The 16,960-nt window shown below is 43.4% G+C and overlaps 1 protein-coding gene across 1 annotated transcript; it reads right to left on the bottom strand.

Moving 5' to 3' along the window:
* Positions 1 to 1,024: 1,024 nt before the first annotated feature.
* Positions 1,025 to 16,530, bottom strand: LOC311119600 (steroidogenic acute regulatory protein, mitochondrial-like; the record flags this gene model as incomplete). The annotated part of the gene is made up of 7 exons (XM_084194272.1): positions 1,025 to 1,180; positions 5,468 to 5,561; positions 7,456 to 7,640; positions 14,203 to 14,358; positions 15,460 to 15,599; positions 15,833 to 15,964; positions 16,524 to 16,530. The coding sequence occupies 7 exons, from the start codon at positions 16,528 to 16,530 to the stop codon at positions 1,025 to 1,027; spliced, it is 870 nt and encodes a 289-aa protein (XP_084050398.1).
* Positions 16,531 to 16,960: the final 430 nt, after the last annotated feature.

Genomic DNA, 16,960 nt, shown 5'->3' with positions numbered 1-16,960 from the left:
TCAGACAGGCAGACGTGTGTGTGTGCGTGTGTGTGTGTGTGTGTGTGTGTGTGTGTGTGTGTGTGTGTGTGTGTGTGTGTGTGTGTGTGTGTGTGTGTGTGTGTGCCGGTGCGCAGTGTTGGGGAGTGTGAACTACATGTAATGTAACTACATTTTGCAGTAGCTTGGTGGTAGTTGAGCTCATTACTTTATTGTAGTGGTGTAGCTAACTACTGGAATTACACACTACTGTTTTGTAGTGGTGTAGCTAACTACTGGAATTACACACTACTGTTTTGTAGTGGTGTAGCTAACTACTGGAATTACACACTACTGTTTTGTAGTGGTGTAGCTAACTACTGGAATTACACACTACTGTTTTGTAGTGGTGTAGCTAACTACTGGAATTACACACTACTGTTTTGTAGTGGTGTAGCTAACTACTGGAATTACACACTACTTCTTTTTCTATAATAAAATACGGGTAAAGTAGGCAATCATTTCCTTTCTTTTTCGGCATCCCACCTGCCTAATTTTCACTTGAAACATTGTTTTGTTGTCTTTTAACAGGCAAAGTTACACATTCTGTTAACATATGACCCCCAAGTGAACTATCTTTGCAATGTGTAGTCTATGACGTTTCAGATGTAGATATGATAATTTATCACAAAGTAGTTTGGATGTAGTGAACTACTTGTACAAAGTAACTTTAGTTAGGTAAATTCTATTTTTTCTTAAGGGTAGCTTTAGTGTAGCTTAACTTCTTCCAGTGTGAAGTAATTGGTAGCTTGGTAATCTGTATTTTCAGAGTAGCTTCTCCAACACTTCCCGTGCGTGTGTGTGCGCGTGTCACACGCCGTGGCAAAGAGGGCACCCTGGCATGTCTTCACAGCGGCGGTGGCTCTCCTCTGGGTGCTCCTAGTGAAAGGCCAGAGCCAGCCTGCAGACGGTTCTGTCTCTCTTGTGTGTGAATGGCAGCCTGGTCTGCAGTCGCTCTCTACGTCTGTCTCTGTCTCTGTCTCTGCCCTCAAGCACTCAACTCCAATTAGTGTGGTGGTTGTCTGGCTCCGGACTCTGTGGGAGCATGGTGGTGTGTGTGTCGCTGAGTGGGTCCCTCGGCCAGCCGTCTGCGCAGACACCGGGTGAAATCCACCTGCGCTCGCGGCAACGCTTGATTGACGATTGACTTTGGCAACCAGCCCTGAAAATACATACAGATTCATCCTTCAGACCCCTATGTGTAAATGAGGTGTCATCATGGTGACGAAGGTAGACCATATCTCACCCTACGTGTAAATGAGGTGTCATCATGGTGGAAGGATTGGAAGATTAATTTGCCTTTTGTCGTGTTTAGTCTTATGAAGAACTGTGAAGTGCACACTATGACAGCCGAGCCTCAGGAAGACAGCCGAGCCTCAGGAAGACAGCTGCTTCAGCGGTGTTCCATTTCCTGCACATGCATAGTCGTGTGCTTGCATTTCATTGGATGGGCTTGCTTGGTCATACATGTTCTCTTAAGGAAGTTCTATGACTTACTAGTACAGCAGTCTTAGCAACCTGAAGACCTATAGAAGGTTCCAGAAGCTGAAAATGAAAGCTACATTTCCTGTGAAACATCACGCTTAGCTTAAATTGACAGAAAGTCTTTAGAGGAAGATAAAAACCCCAATGGCAGCAGCAGGAGGTGTGTTGGTGTGAGTGTGAGTGTGTGCAAACGGAGTGAATAGAGCCGTCAGTTTGTTTGATTATTCGATAGTACAGCAGCCTACTGACTGCTATTAGCTATAGGTCATTTTCACAGCAGCTTTAGTTGTAGATGGTGGCCTTGAATATCAATTCAGACCCCCCCTTAAGTAGCCTGAGCGCCCGTCTGTCTGTGCTGTCATGCGAACTTGTTTAGCGTGACGGCACAAACAGACTGGTACTTTAGCACAGGTCTGAATTGATATTCAAGAGCTAAACTGACATTTGATAACATCCTAGTCAATGTGTAGCCTAACAAGTTGGGGTCAATCAATTCTAATTCAAGTCACTCAATTCAATAAGTGGATACAAAAATATCATAATATATATATATACAGTACCAGTCTAAAGTTTGGACACACCTACTCATTCCAGGGTTTTTCTTTATTTTTTTAACTATTTTCTACATTGTAGAATAACAGTGAAGACATCAAAACTATGAAATAACACATACGGAATCATGTAGTAACCAAAAAAAGCGTTCAACAAATCAAAATATATTTTATATTGGTGATTCTTCAAAGTAGCCACCCTTTGCCTTGATGACAGCTTTGCACACTCTTGGCATTCTCTCAACCAGCTTCACCTGCAATGCTTTTTCCAACAGTCTTGAAGGAGTTCCAACATATGCTGAGCACCTGTTGGCTGCTTTTCCTTCACTCTGCCGTCCGACTCATCCCAAACCATCTCAATTGGGTTGAGGTCGGGTGATTGTGGAGGCAGGTCATCTGATGCAGCACTCCATCACTCTCCTTCTAGGTAAAATAGCCCTTACACAGCCTGGAGGGGTGTTGGGTTATTGTCCTGTTGAAAAACAAATGACAGTCCCACTAAGCCCAAACCAGATGGGATGGCGTATCGCTGCAGAATGCTGTGGTAGCCATGCTGGTTAAGTGTGCCTTGAATTTTAAATAAATCACAGACAGTGTCACCAGCAAAGCACCCCCACACCATAACACCTCCTCCTCCATGCTTTACGGTGGGAACTACACATGGGGAGATCATCCGTTCACCCACACCGCGTCTCACAAAGACACAGCGGTTGGAACCAAAAATCTCCAATTTGGACTCCAGACCAAAGGACACATTTCCACCGGTCTAATGTCCATTGCTTGTGTTTCTTGGCCCAAGCAGGTCTCTTCTTCTTATTGGTGTCCTTTAGTAGTGGTTTCTTTGCATCAATTTTACCATGAAGGCCTGATTCACACAGTCCCCTCTGAACAGTTGCTGTTGAGATGTGTCTGTGACTTGAACTCTGTGAAGCATTTATTTGGGCTGCAATTTCGGACGCTGGTATCTCTAATGAACTTATCTTCTGCAGCAGAAGTAACTCTGGGTCTTCCATTCCTGTGGTTGTCCTCATGAGAGCCAGTTTCATCATAGCGCTTGATGGTTTTTGCGACTGCACTTGAAGAAACTTTCCAAGTTCTTGAAATGTTCCATATTGACTGACCTTCATGTCTTAAAGTAATGATGGACAGTCGTTTCTCTTTGCTTATTTGAGCTGTTCTTGCCATAATATGGACTTGGTCTTTAACCAAGTAGGGATATCTTCTGTATACCCCCCCTACTTTGTCACAACACAACTGATTGGCTCAAACGCATTAAGAAGGAAAGAAATGTCACAAATTAACCTGTTAATTGAAATGCATTCAAGGTGACTACCTCATGAAGCTGGTTGAGAGAATGCCAAGAGTGTGCAAAGCTGTCATCAAGGCAAAGGGTGGCTATTTGAAGAATCTCAAATATAAAATATTTTTAGATTTGTTTAACACTTTTTTTGGTTACTACATGATTCCATATGTGTTATTTCATAGTTTTGATGTCTTCACTATTATTCTACAATGTAGAAAATAGTAAAAATAAAGACAAACCCTTGAATGAGTAGGTGTGTCCAAACTTTTGACTGGTAGTGTATATATATATATATATATATATATATATATATATATATATATATATATATATATATATATATATATATATATATACAGTGGGGAAAAAAAGTATTTAGTCAGCCACCAATTGTGCAAGTTCTCCCACTTAAAAAGATGAGAGAGGCCTGTAATTTTCATCATAGGTACACGTCAACTATGACAGACAAATTGAGGAAAAAAAATCCAGAAAATCACATTGTAGGATTTTTTATGAATTTATTTGCAAATTATGGTGGAAAATAAGTATTTGGTCACCTACAAACAAGCAAGATTTCTGGCTCTCACAGGCCTGTAACTTCTTCTTTAAGAGGCTCCTCTGTCCTCCACTCGTTACCTGTATTAATGGCACCTGTTTGAACTTGTTATCAGTATAAAAGACACCTGTCCACAACCTCAAACAGTCACACTCCAAACTCCACTATGGCCAAGACCAAAGAGCTGTCAAAGGACACCAGAAACAAAATTGTAGACCTGCACCAGGCTGGGAAGACTGAATCTGCAATAGGTAAGCAGCTTGGTTTGAAGAAATCAACTGTGGGAGCAATTATTAGGAAATGGAAGACATACAAGACCACTGATATTCTCCCTCGATCTGGGGCTCCACGCAAGATCTCACCCCGTGGGGTCAAAATGATCACAAGAACGGTGAGCAAAAATCCCAGAACCACACGGGGGGACCTAGTGAATGACCTGCAGAGAGCTGGGACCAAAGTAACAAAGCCTACCATCAGTAACACACTACGCCGCCAGGGACTCAAATCCTGCAGTGCCAGACGTGTCCCCCTGCTTAAGCCAGTACATGTCCAGGCCCGTCTGAAGTTTGCTAGAGTGCATTTGGATGATCCAGAAGAGGATTGGGAGAATGTCAAATGGTCAGATGAAACCAAAATAGAACGTTTTGGTCAAAATTCAACTCGTCGTGTTTGGAGGACAAAGAATGCTGAGTTGCATCCAAAGAACACCATACCTACTGTGAAGCATGGGGGTGGAAACATCATGCTTTGGGGCTGTTTTTCTGCAAAGGGACCAGGATGACTGATCCGTGTAAAGGAAAGAATGAATGGGGCCATGTATCGTAGATTTTGAGTGAAAACCTCCTTCCATCAGCAAGGGCATTGAAGATGAAACGTGGCTGGGTCTTTCAGCATGACAATGATCCCAAACACACCGCCCGGGCAACGAAGGAGTGGCTTCGTAAGAAGCATTTCAAGGTCCTGAAGTGGCCTAGCCAGTCTCCAGATCTCAACCCCATAGAAAATCTTTGGAGGGAGTTGAAAGTCTGTGTTGCCCAGCAACAGCCCCAAAACATCACTGCTCTAGAGGAGATCTGCATGGAGGAATGGGCCAAAATACCAGCAACAGTGTGTGAAAACCTTGTGAAGACTTACAGAAAACGTTTGACCTGTGTCATTGCCAACAAAGGATACATAACAAAGTATTGAGAAACTTTTGTTATTGACCAAATACTTATTTTCCACCATAATTTGCAAATAAATTCATTAAAAATCCTACAATGTGATATTCTGGAGAAAAAAAATCTCATTTTGTCTGTCATAGTTGACGTGTACCTATGATGAAAATTACAGGCCTCTCATCTTTTTAAGTGGGAGAACTTGCACAATTGGTGGCTGACTAAATACTTTTTTCCCCCACTGTATATATACATACATACATACATACATACATACATACATACATACATACATACATACACACACACACACACACACACACACACACACACACACACACACACATATATATATATATATGTGTGTGTGTGTATGTATATATTTATCTATCTCTACCTTAACATCCATGTTGAGGAGCCAGGTAAAGTGACTCCTTCCTGTTTGGTTTGCCAGGGGCTCGATGATAATACAAGTTGGGCCATCCTCCGCTCTGTTCAGATCAAGTCAACAAAATCACTCAGTAAAAAACTATATTACTGATGTAATGTATACAAACCTACAGCATGGTATTAACTCAACCTCAAATAACCTTTTTATATCAATGCCAAAGGTTTCAGAGCAGTGCATCAAACAACAACCTGGTCCCAGATCTGTTCCTGCTCTATAACCAACAGCTATGGTCGCTGTCATGCCAATTACCACAACAGTTGGCTATACAGCAGAATACAGCAAAAATACATCTTATTCAAGGTAAGCTGTGGTGATGTGTTGTGGGTGTTGAACAGTAGCCAGGACATAGAGAGTTGAGGTGATGTGTTGAACAGTAGCCAGGACATAGAGAGTTGAGGTGATGTGTTGAACAGTAGCCAGGACATAGAGAGTTGAGGTGATGTGTTGAACAGCAGCCAGGACATAGAGAGTTGAGGTGATGTGTTGAACAGTAGCCAGGACATAGAGAGTTGAGGGGATGTGTTGTACAGTAGCCAGGACATAGAGAGTTGAGGGGATGTGTTGAACAGTAGCCAGGACATAGAGAGTTGAGGGGATGTGTTGAACAGTAGCCAGGACATAGAGAGTTGAGGTGATGTGTTGAACAGCAGCCAGGACATAGAGAGTTTAGGTGATGTGTTGAACAGTAGCCAGGACATAGAGAGTTGAAGGGATGTGTTGTACAGTAGCCAGGACATAGAGAGATGAGGGGATGTGTTGAACAGTAGCCAGGACATAGAGAGTTGAGGGGATGTGTTGAACAGTAGCCAGGACATAGAGAGTTGAGGTGATGTGTTGAACAGTAGCCAGGACATAGAGAGTTGAGGGGATGTGTTGTACAGTAGCCAGGACATAGAGAGTTGAGGGGATGTGTTGGTCAGCAGCCAGGACATAGAGAGTTGAGGTGATGTGTTGAACAGTAGCCAGGACATAGAGAGTTGAGGGGATGTGTTGAACAGTAGCCAGGACATAGAGAGTTGAGGGGATGTGTTGTACAGTAGCCAGGACATAGAGAGTTGAGGTGATGTGTTGTACAGTAGCCAGGACATAGAGAGTTGAGGGGATGTGTTGAACAGTAGCCAGGACATAGAGAGTTGAGGTGATGTGTTGAACAGTAGCCAGGACATAGAGAGTTGAGGTGATGTGTTGAACAGTAGCCAGGACATAGAGAGTTGAGGTGATGTGTTGAACAGTAGCCAGGACATAGAGAGTTGAGGGGATGTGTTGAACAGTAGCCAGGACATAGAGAGTTGAGGTGATGTGTTGTACAGTAGCCAGGACATAGAGAGTTGAGGGGATGTGTTGAACAGTAGCCAGGACATAGAGAGTTGAGGGGATGTGTTGAACAGTAGCCAGGACATAGAGAGTTGAGGTGATGTGTTGAACAGCAGCCAGGACATAGAGAGTTTAGGTGATGTGTTGAACAGTAGCCAGGACATAGAGAGTTGAAGGGATGTGTTGTACAGTAGCCAGGACATAGAGAGATGAGGTGATGTGTTGAACAGTAGCCAGGACATAGAGAGTTGAGGTGATGTGTTGAACAGTAGCCAGTACATAGAGAGTTGAGGGGATGTGTTGAACAGCAGCCAGGACATAGAGAGTTGAGGGGATGTGTTGTAAAGTAGCCAGGACATAGGGAGTTGAGGGGATGTGTTGAACAGTAGAAAGGACATAGAGAGTTGGGGTGATGTGTTGAACAGTAGCCAGGACATAGGGAGTTGAGGGGATGTGTTGTACAGTAGCCAGGACATAGAGATTAACTAGAGAGCTCATCTCATATCTTTGCAATGGCACTTCTGTGACAGCATGAGCCATAAACAGGCTTTGGTCCAAGCGCTCCCTCTATCCAACTCTATGAGCCAGGGTTATCCGAGCAAAGCCGGTGTTGGTGTTACCTGACGAAGCCTTTCTGAGGAGGGAAGGACTCCAGGTGCGTGGCTGCTCCCCCCAGATAGATACATGACTCCTGTCTGGAGAAGTGTCTCACACTCAGGAAGTCTCTCTGGCCTATCAGGTTGCCGGCTGTCTCTGCTGACACCTCATGCGTAACCATGGTTTCCGGGCCAGCTTGCTTTAGAACCTTCAACACAAGAGACAGACCAATACAATCTCATTCAATGTACTGCTACGTGTTCCCAAATAGGACCCTATTCCCTATATGGTGCACTACTTTCTCTTGTCAAAACTAGTGCACTGTATAGGGAATAGGGTGGCATTTGGGACGCGGACTTCATAATGCCAGCTGAAGACACAGGATCTGCCGTAGTAGTTTTGTTCTTCCCTCATCAGAATGCCCTGAGACAAGTGTGATATCCTGGCGTTGTAAAGACTATCGACACTGTGTGTGTCCATGTCTACCGTAAAACTTCAATTAATAGCCCGGGCGTTTATTTGCTTCAATCACTGAACACAACAGTCGCTTATTAGAGACAGGATTCTATTTGAGCCAGGCGTCTATTTCCTTAATGCGTACAGCTTTAGCTAATTTGCATAGTTAATTGTTTAATTCCAGCATTTTATATACATGTCTTCATTTCCTGCAATAATGTGTTATCATTTACACACTGTGTAACGTTTCTTGTTTTAGTTTGCCTCTATAAAAAAAAAGCATTAATCTCCTCTTTGACTGTGCATTTCTGGCAGGTCAGACGATGTCTGGGGGTCTGTAGTCCCGAAGTTGTTGACTGTTTTACGCTTGCCAGTTAGCTAGCAGTTCTCAGCTGTTAGCAGCCAATGGCTAGCAGTTTCTTACTGCCGATTTAAAAACACGATTGCCATCATTTTTCCTAGTCATTACTGAATTATTGAAACCCCTTGAGTCGATTGACGCACCGGCGTGTCAATCTAAATAACATAATAAAAAAAATCCCCATCAAAATCCGTCAGTTTAAGCGTCGGATGCGTCTCAATCCACCGCATCCGCCGATGTCGCATTTGCACATCTGAGGTGAAAGGTGGCAGAGCTAGAGCGGTGTTTGTCAGACCATGAGACATCCCGACCAAATCGGTCTTCTCACAAAAGTCTCTGTAGCGTCCGAACGCTCTACGACCCCCACAAGTGTCAGGGGACTCGTCTGAAGTCGGTACCGTCGATGTGCCAACTTCTGTTTGTAGCGTCCGAACCGTTTGGGCTACAAACTAATGTGACCCCACTGTGGAAAGGGGAGATTCTCACGAAAACGATAGTGTTCTCGATGACTGCCACAAGTGTCACGGGACTCTTCTGAAGGTAACCTGTACCGGTTTTTAAAAAATGAATGGAAGTATGAAGGTAGTTCTATGCCTACCCAAAAAAAGGGTTAAATATGTGTGAAAAAAAATATATATACAGTACCAGTCAAAAGTATGGACACACCTACTCATTCAAGGGTTTTTCTTTATTTTTACTCTTTTCTACATTGTAGAATAATAGTGAAGACATCAAAACTATGAAATAACACATATGGAATCATGTAGTAACCAAGAAAGTGTAAAACAAATCAAAATAGATTTTAGATTCTTCAAAGTAGCCACCCTTTGCCTTGATGACAGCTTTGCACACTCTTGGCATTCATTCAACCAGCTTCACCTGGAATGCATTTCAATTAACAGGTGTGCCTTCTTAAAAGTTAATTTGTGGAATTTTTTTCCTTCTTAATGCGTTTGAGCCAATCAGATGTGTTGTGACAAGGTGGGAGGGGGGGGCTATACAGAAGATAGCCCTATTTGGTAAAAGACCAAGTCCATATTATGGCAAGAACAGCTCAAATAAGCAAAGACAAACAACTGTCCATCATTACTTTAAGACATGAAGGTCAGCCAGTCCAGAAAATGTCATGAACTTTGAAAGTTTCTTCAAGCGACCGGGAGACCCATGGGGCGGCGCACAATTGGCCCAGTGTCGTCCAGGGTAGGGGAGGGAATGGCCGGCAGGGGATGTAGCTCAGTTGGTAGATCATGGCATTTGCAACGCCAGGGTTGTGGGTTCGATTCCAGTATAACAAATAAAAATGTATGCGCTCACTAACTGTAAGTCGCTCTGGATAAGAGCGTCTGCTAAATGACAAAAATGTAAAATGTAAATGTAGGCGCAGTCACAAAAACCATAAAGCGCTATGATGAAACTGGCTCTCATGAGGACCGCCACAGGAATGGAAGACCCAGAGTTACCTCTGCTACAGAGGATAAGTTCATTAGAGTTACCAGCCTCCGAAATTGCAGCCCAAATAAATGTTTCACAGAGTTCAAGTAACAGACACATCTCAACATCAACTGTTCAGAGGAGACTACGTGAATCAGGCCTTCATGGTCGAATTGCTGCAAAGAAACCTCTACTAAAGGACACCAATAACAAGAAGAGACCTGCTTGGGCCAAGAAACACGAGCAATGGACATTAGACCGGTGGAAATGTGTCCTTTGGTCTGGAGTCCAAATTGGAGATTTTTGGTTCCAACCGCCGTGTCTTTGTGAGACGCGTTGTGGGTGAACAGATGATCTCCGCATGTGTATTTCCCACCGTAAAGCAGGGAGGAGGAGGTGTGATGGTGTGGGGGTGCTTTGCTGGTGACACTGTCTGTGATTTATTTAGAATTCAAGGCACAATTAACCAGCATGGCTACCACAGCATTCTGCAGCGATACGCCATCCCATCTGGTTTGGGCTTAGTGGGACTATCATTTGTTTTTCAACAGGACAATGACCCAACACCCCTCCAGGCTGTGTAACGGCTATTTGACAAAGAAGGAGAGTGATGGAGTGCTGCATCAGATGACCTGGCCTCCACAATCACCCGAACTCAACCCAATTGAGATGGTTTGGGATGAGTTGGACCGCAGAGCGAAGGAAAACCAGCCAACAAGTGCTCAGCATATGTGGGAACTCCATCAAGACTGTTGGAAAAAGCATTCCAGGTGAAGCTGGCTGAGTGTGCAAAGCTGCCATCAAGGTAAAGGGTGGCTACTTTGAAGAATATAAAATATATTTTTGATTTGTTTAACACTTTTTTAGGTTACTACATGATTCCATATGTGTTATGTCATAGTTTTGATGTCTTCACTATTATTCTGCAATGTAGAAAATAGTGAAAATAAAGAAAAACCTTTGAATGAGTAGGTGTGTCCAAACTTTTGACTGGTACTGTATCTCCTAGATATAGGACAGACACTCAATAACCTTGTTTCTCATGGTTTCTTTTTTGACTGTCTTGTTTTGCCATTTAATGAATGTGTTGTTCAATGCGTTTCTCTGGGCTATAGTAGTAAAGGCCAAACTCAATATTTTATCAAATAATTTGGTAATATATTTTGTTTATACCTAAAGGGGTCCTAAAATTCAAAATCAAAAAGCTGAATGATCCATAGTATGCCCATCTTAAAACAATTCCATATGTCAGCTTAGATGAGTCTGCTTACCTTGATGTTTTTTAAACAATTTTCATAATATTTGATTGAAGAAGAAAGATAAACATACAATAATTTGCACGTTCCTTTTTCTTTTTCTTTTTTCCCCTAATCCTTCCCTATTGATCCCTGACCCCCTCCCTGTTTCCCACCCATCCCAATGTCTCCCACTCCCCCTCACCCCGAAAATCAGAGCAAAAAAAAAAAAAAAAAACGTTAAAATAAAGAATCAAAGTAATACAAATAAAATAATAATAATTGTTATAATAATAATAATAATAATACAATTATGTGAACCCTTTGGAATTACCTGGATTTCTGAATAAATTGGTCATAAAATTTGATCTGATCTTCATCTAAGTCACAACAATAGACAAACAGTGTGCTTAAACTAATAACACACAAATTATTGGATTTTTCTTGTCTATATTGAATACATCATTTAAACATTCACAGTGTAGGTTGGAAAAAAATGTGAACCCCTAGGCTAATAACGTCTCCAAAAGCTAATTGGAGTCAGGAGTCAGCTAACCTGGAGTCCAATCAATGAGACGAGATTGGAGATGTTGGTTAGAGCTGCCTTGCCCTAAAAAACACTCACAAAATTAGAGGATAGAGTGTCAGCTAAAGACTTACAGAAAATCTCTGGAACATGCTAACATCTCTGTTGACGAGTCTACGATACGTAAAACACTAAACAAGAACGGTGTTCATGGGACTTCGCTGCACGTCTGAAGTTCGCGATGTTCCTGGATGTTCCGCAGCGCTACTGGCAAAATATTCTGTGGACAGATGAAACTAAAGTTGAGTTGTTTGGAAGGAACACAACACTGTGTGTGGAGAAAAAAAGGCACAGCACACCAACATCAAAACCTCATCCCAATGTTGCAGGAGAATGTAAGGCTATCTGTCCGCCAATTGAAGCTCAACAGAAGTTGGGTGATGCAACAGGACAACGACCCAAAACACAGAAGTAAATCAACAACAGAATGGCTTCAACAGAAGAGAATACGCCTTCTGGAGTGGCCCAGTCAGAGTCCTGACCGTGCCGGACTGGAAACACGCACCACTGGTCTGGTGCGAGGAGCAGGAACGGGCCGGACTGGGAACACGCACCCCTGGTCTGGTGCGAGGAGCAGGCACGGGCCGGACCGGACTGGGAACACGCACCACTGGTCTGGTGCGAGGAGCAGGCACGGGCCGGGCCGGATTGGGAACACGCACCACTGGTCTGGTGCGAGGAGCAGGCACGGGCCGGACCGGACTGGGAACACGCACCACTGGTCTGGTGCGAGGAGCAGGCACAGGCCGGACTGGAGACACGCACCACAGGTCTGGTGCGAGGAGCAGGCACGGGCCGGACTGGACTGGGAACACTCACCACTGGCCTGGTGCGAGGAGCAGGAACGGGCCGGGCCGGACTGGGAACACGCACCCCTGGTCTGGTGCGAGGAGCAGGTACGGGCCGGGCCGGACTGGAGACACGCACCACAGGTCTGGTGCGAGGAGCAGGAACGGGCCGGACTGGAGACACACACCACAGGTCTGGTGCGAGGAGCAGGAACGGGCCGGACCGGACTGGGGACACGCACCACTGGTTTGGTGCGGGGAGCAGGTGCGGGGCGTACCGGGCTGGCGACACGCACCACTGGTTTGGTGCGAGGAACAGGGACGGGCCGTACTGGACTGGGAACACGCACCACTAGCTTGTTGCGAGACGCAGGCACGAGGTGTACCAGACTGGGAACTGACGTTAGAGATCTCTGACTGTACCAGTCTTTCACTCTCCGCGCCCAGTCCTCCTCCCGTGAGGACTCCTCCCTGAGCCCCTACGAGTGCAGTGGTCGGGGCTCTTCTCTGTCGATCCCCGATCACCCTTTTAGGCCCCCCCAAAAAAATTATTGGGGCTGTCTCTCGGGCTTCCTCCTCGGCCGGCGCCTTCTGTGTTGCCATTGCTCCTCTCCTGCCTGGGCTTCCACCTTCGCCCAGGGTCCTCCACCAGCCAATATCTCCTCCCAAGTCCAAAATGACTTCCCCACCTGTGTCCAGGGTGTCTGCTCCTGGGCACGCTGCTTGGTCCATTTTTGGTGGGATCTTCTGTCACGGTCGTTGATAAACGGGCCAGACCAAGGCGCAGCGTGAAATGCATACATGTTTATAAACATACAAAAACAACAAAAGACAACGAAACGTGACGTCGGAAGGCTATACACGAACAAGCCAAAACTCACCGAACACAAACAAGATCCCACAACCCAGGCAGAAAAACTGGCTGCCTAAGTATGATCCCCAATCAGAGACAACGAGCGACAGCTGCCTCTGATTGGGAATCACACCCGGCCAAACATAGAAATACAAACATAGAATCCCCCACATAGAAAAACCCCCACATATATTCACACCCTGACCAAACTAACTAGAGCCTATAGGTCAGGGCGTGACAGTTATTGCTGCCAAAGGAGGGTCAACCAGTTATTAAATCCAAGGGTTCACATACTTTTCCCACCCTGCACTGTGAATGTTTACACGGTATGTTCAATAAAGACATGAAAACTTATAAATGTTTGTGTGTTATTAGTTTAAGCAGACTGTGTTTGTCTATTTTTGTGACTTAGATGAAGATCAGATCAAATTGTATGACCAATTTATGCAGAAATGCAGGTAATTCCAAAAGGTTCACATACTTTTTCTTGCCACTGTAGTTATAAAATATGCCTAAATTGTGCATGAGAGTTTTAGAAACACCTTGTTACAAATATTTTACAGTTTACAGACGCCCTGATACACATACTTAGAAGGTAAATACAATACCAGTTGGATAATAACACGTGTAGAATATAAATGTAAAGGATGCCGTAATAGATAGAGGAAGGAGAACAGAAGATAATAATAATAATAATAATCATAATATAATTATAATTATAATTATAATTATAATTATAATTATATAATAATAATAATAATAATAATAATATAATAATAATAATATAATTATTATAATAATAATAATATAATAATAATATAATAATAATATAATAATAATAATAATATAATTATAATTATAATATAATTATAATAATAATATAATTATTATAATAATAATATAATAATAATAATAATAATAATAATAATAATAATAATATAATATTCCATTTAGCAGACGCTTTTATCCAAAGCAACTTACAGTCATCAATGATATCCTAAGGGGAGGTGTTAAGATTACACACTGACCAACAGCTGCCCTACTATGACGGAACAGTTACCTTGATGTTTTTGATGCTTGGGTTCCACTGGTGCATCTCCTCGACCTTCCACAGGATGTGATGTATCTCTTCTGGGGTGGCTTCTAACACAGTCTCCAGTCTGAAGACCTTCCTGTCCCCCGACAACACTTTACTGTAGACCACATCCCCGTTCTCCTATGACAACACAACAGTGTTTACGGAAAGTTACAAGACGTTTTGGAATGTGGCGTCCATATGGTTTCCTTTTTTAACAACAACGGTTTTTTTCAGGAAGGTTTCTAACGATGTCCATGGTTTCCTATACAACACAATTACTGAACGTTCTCTTGTGATAGTCTTTCTACTTCCATTTGGTTCTGAGATTACAGAAAGTTTCTCTACTCCAGAGTTATAACGTTTTGGCAGTGAGGCATCTATATGCATATACCGGTACAAGATTTTCAATGCCAATAGCTATTTAGATCAAGTCCCAGTTTTTACCTAAATGTCAAAGTAACGGAAAGAGAAAGTTTGGCAATGTGGCAATAGTATGCATCCCACAAGACATAGTTACAGAAAGAACGTCTTGTGAGAGACTCTGAGCGTAAGAGTAGCTAAGTCCCCTGTAGATCAGTTGGTAGAGCATGGCGCTTGCAACCGCCAGGGTTGTGGATTCGTTTCCCACGGGGGGGCCAGTATGAAAATGTATGCACTCACTAAAACTGTAAGTCAGTGTAAAAATGTAGCTACTGCTTTTGGAACAGCCAATTTAAATAACTAATAGCACATTTGGTTCTGGGTTCTGAGATTTTATACAAAGTGTATTTTCTCCTACAAGTCAAAAAGGGTCCCTTCTGAACTAAGTTGAATGCACTTGGCTGTTAAGTTGCTCTGGATAAGAACGTCTGCTAATTGACTAAAAGGTAAAAATGTTAAAAGGTTTGACATTGTGGCAACAATGGCCTATGTCAATTAGATTTGATGGGTTTTGAAGACGGGATACAATGGCGATAGCTATTCAGATCATGTACCTACCCCCTTGTCCTATAGTCAGATCATGTACCTACCCCCTTGTCCTATAGTCAGATCATGTACCTACCCCCTTGTCCTATATGACAGTTTGGTGGTTTGGCATCAGTATAAGGTTTCATTAGCAATAGCTATTTTTGGAAGCATTTTACACAGGAAGCAACACATTTTAAAGGGACAATACATGATGGTTTGCCAAAAATCAATGTACCAATTCTGTATTGCCTCTTTAATCAACGCTAGACGGTTGTATGGATGATGCACTACCTCTGTGAGTTCTGTTTCCCATCCGTCCTTATCCTCCACAATGTCCAGAGCCTTGGTCAGCGCCTCGTGGCCTCGCCTTATGTACAGCAGCTCATCCTCCTTCAATGGGACTGGGTTGGCTATCTCTCTTCTGGAGCTCTCTGTAACACGTTTACATACACATGATAAAGGGGCCCCTCACAGCAGCGCTCACTTCGATCCAGTTGTAATTGAAGCTGTTTAATATTCAATGGTCAGTAAAAGTTTTATAGTAAAAAAAGTAATGCCCTTGGAAAATATGTCAATATAACTATGATAAGGGCAGTTTGTGCTCTGTGTAAAATAATAATGCCGTTGAAAATGTGTGTAATCTGTGTGTCATTCCCAGGCTTACCACTGTGCTGATGCTGAGCGGTGCCAGTCTGCCAACCCGTATGGTTGGTCCATGCTGGTAGTTGGGTCTGCCCACTCCTCTGCATGTGAGCAAGTTCCTGGCCGATCGCTGCGATAGCTGGCCGTTGCAGTCCTGTCATGGGACAACAACAACAACAACAACAACGATAATAACAGTCAGCACATTTTCATATAGCCTGTCAACTCCATTTCTCATTATCAAGCCAAACATGTTTACCATGACACAGACTGCCACTCAGGATGGATTTGATCCATTCTGCAACTCAAAGTGATGTACACTTGGCAGAGTTGTTGATGGGGACTTAAAGGACTTGTCAGGAAACAAAGACTACTACTAGTCACAGCCAAGACGCCATAGTAATAACAGCAACAATAGATAACTCCATCCAGACGCACGTGCACTGGCTGGTCCCAGACCTGTTTGTGCTGTCTTGCAACGACCATAAGAGGGAGTTGGCAAGGCAGCAGAAACTGATCTGGGACCAGGCTACGTGCATTGTGCACGACACGGTAATCCTACAATCTAAGGAATGAGAGAAATGTGATGTTTCTCTCCAGTGCTGCATCCAAAATGGCCCCCAATAGGGCCCTGGATAAAAAGTAGTGCACTACATAGGAAATAGGAGGCCATTTGGGACACAACCAAGATGATATAGTTGTATGTTTTTTACCTGCCATGGTCCTGAGGTGAGGGTAGGAGATTCCACAGCAGAGCTTCACTACGGCAGGCAGCATTACTGTAATGTTGGCGACAGCGACGGCAGCTGGAGTCTGCCAGGCTCCGGGCTTTTATAGGACCTCTGAAGGACAAGAGAGGAGATAAGGGGATCGGTTAGAGGATAGGATTGTAAAACTGAATTCTGGCCCCAAGGTTGTTGTTAAAGACACACAGCTGCTTCCTTTAGAGCTATTTTATGTGTGGAATGAGAAAGGAGAGAATAAATCATGAGGATCCATGTATACAATAATAATCCACGACCATTATCAGAATGACAAGTCTACATATAGGGTGCCCTGTATTCTAGTGACGGCTCATCCTATATAACTACTGCAGAATGAGAAGTGTACATAGAAAAATCTAATCAAATCATATTTTATTTGCCACATG

This window comes from Coregonus lavaretus (assembly GCF_964263955.1).
Source record: "Coregonus lavaretus genome assembly, contig: HAP1_SCAFFOLD_2122, whole genome shotgun sequence".
Classification (NCBI taxonomy): Eukaryota; Metazoa; Chordata; class Actinopteri; order Salmoniformes; family Salmonidae; genus Coregonus; species Coregonus lavaretus.
Note: the sequence above shows the minus strand (reverse complement) of the source record. Positions and strands in the feature narration are given on the sequence as shown.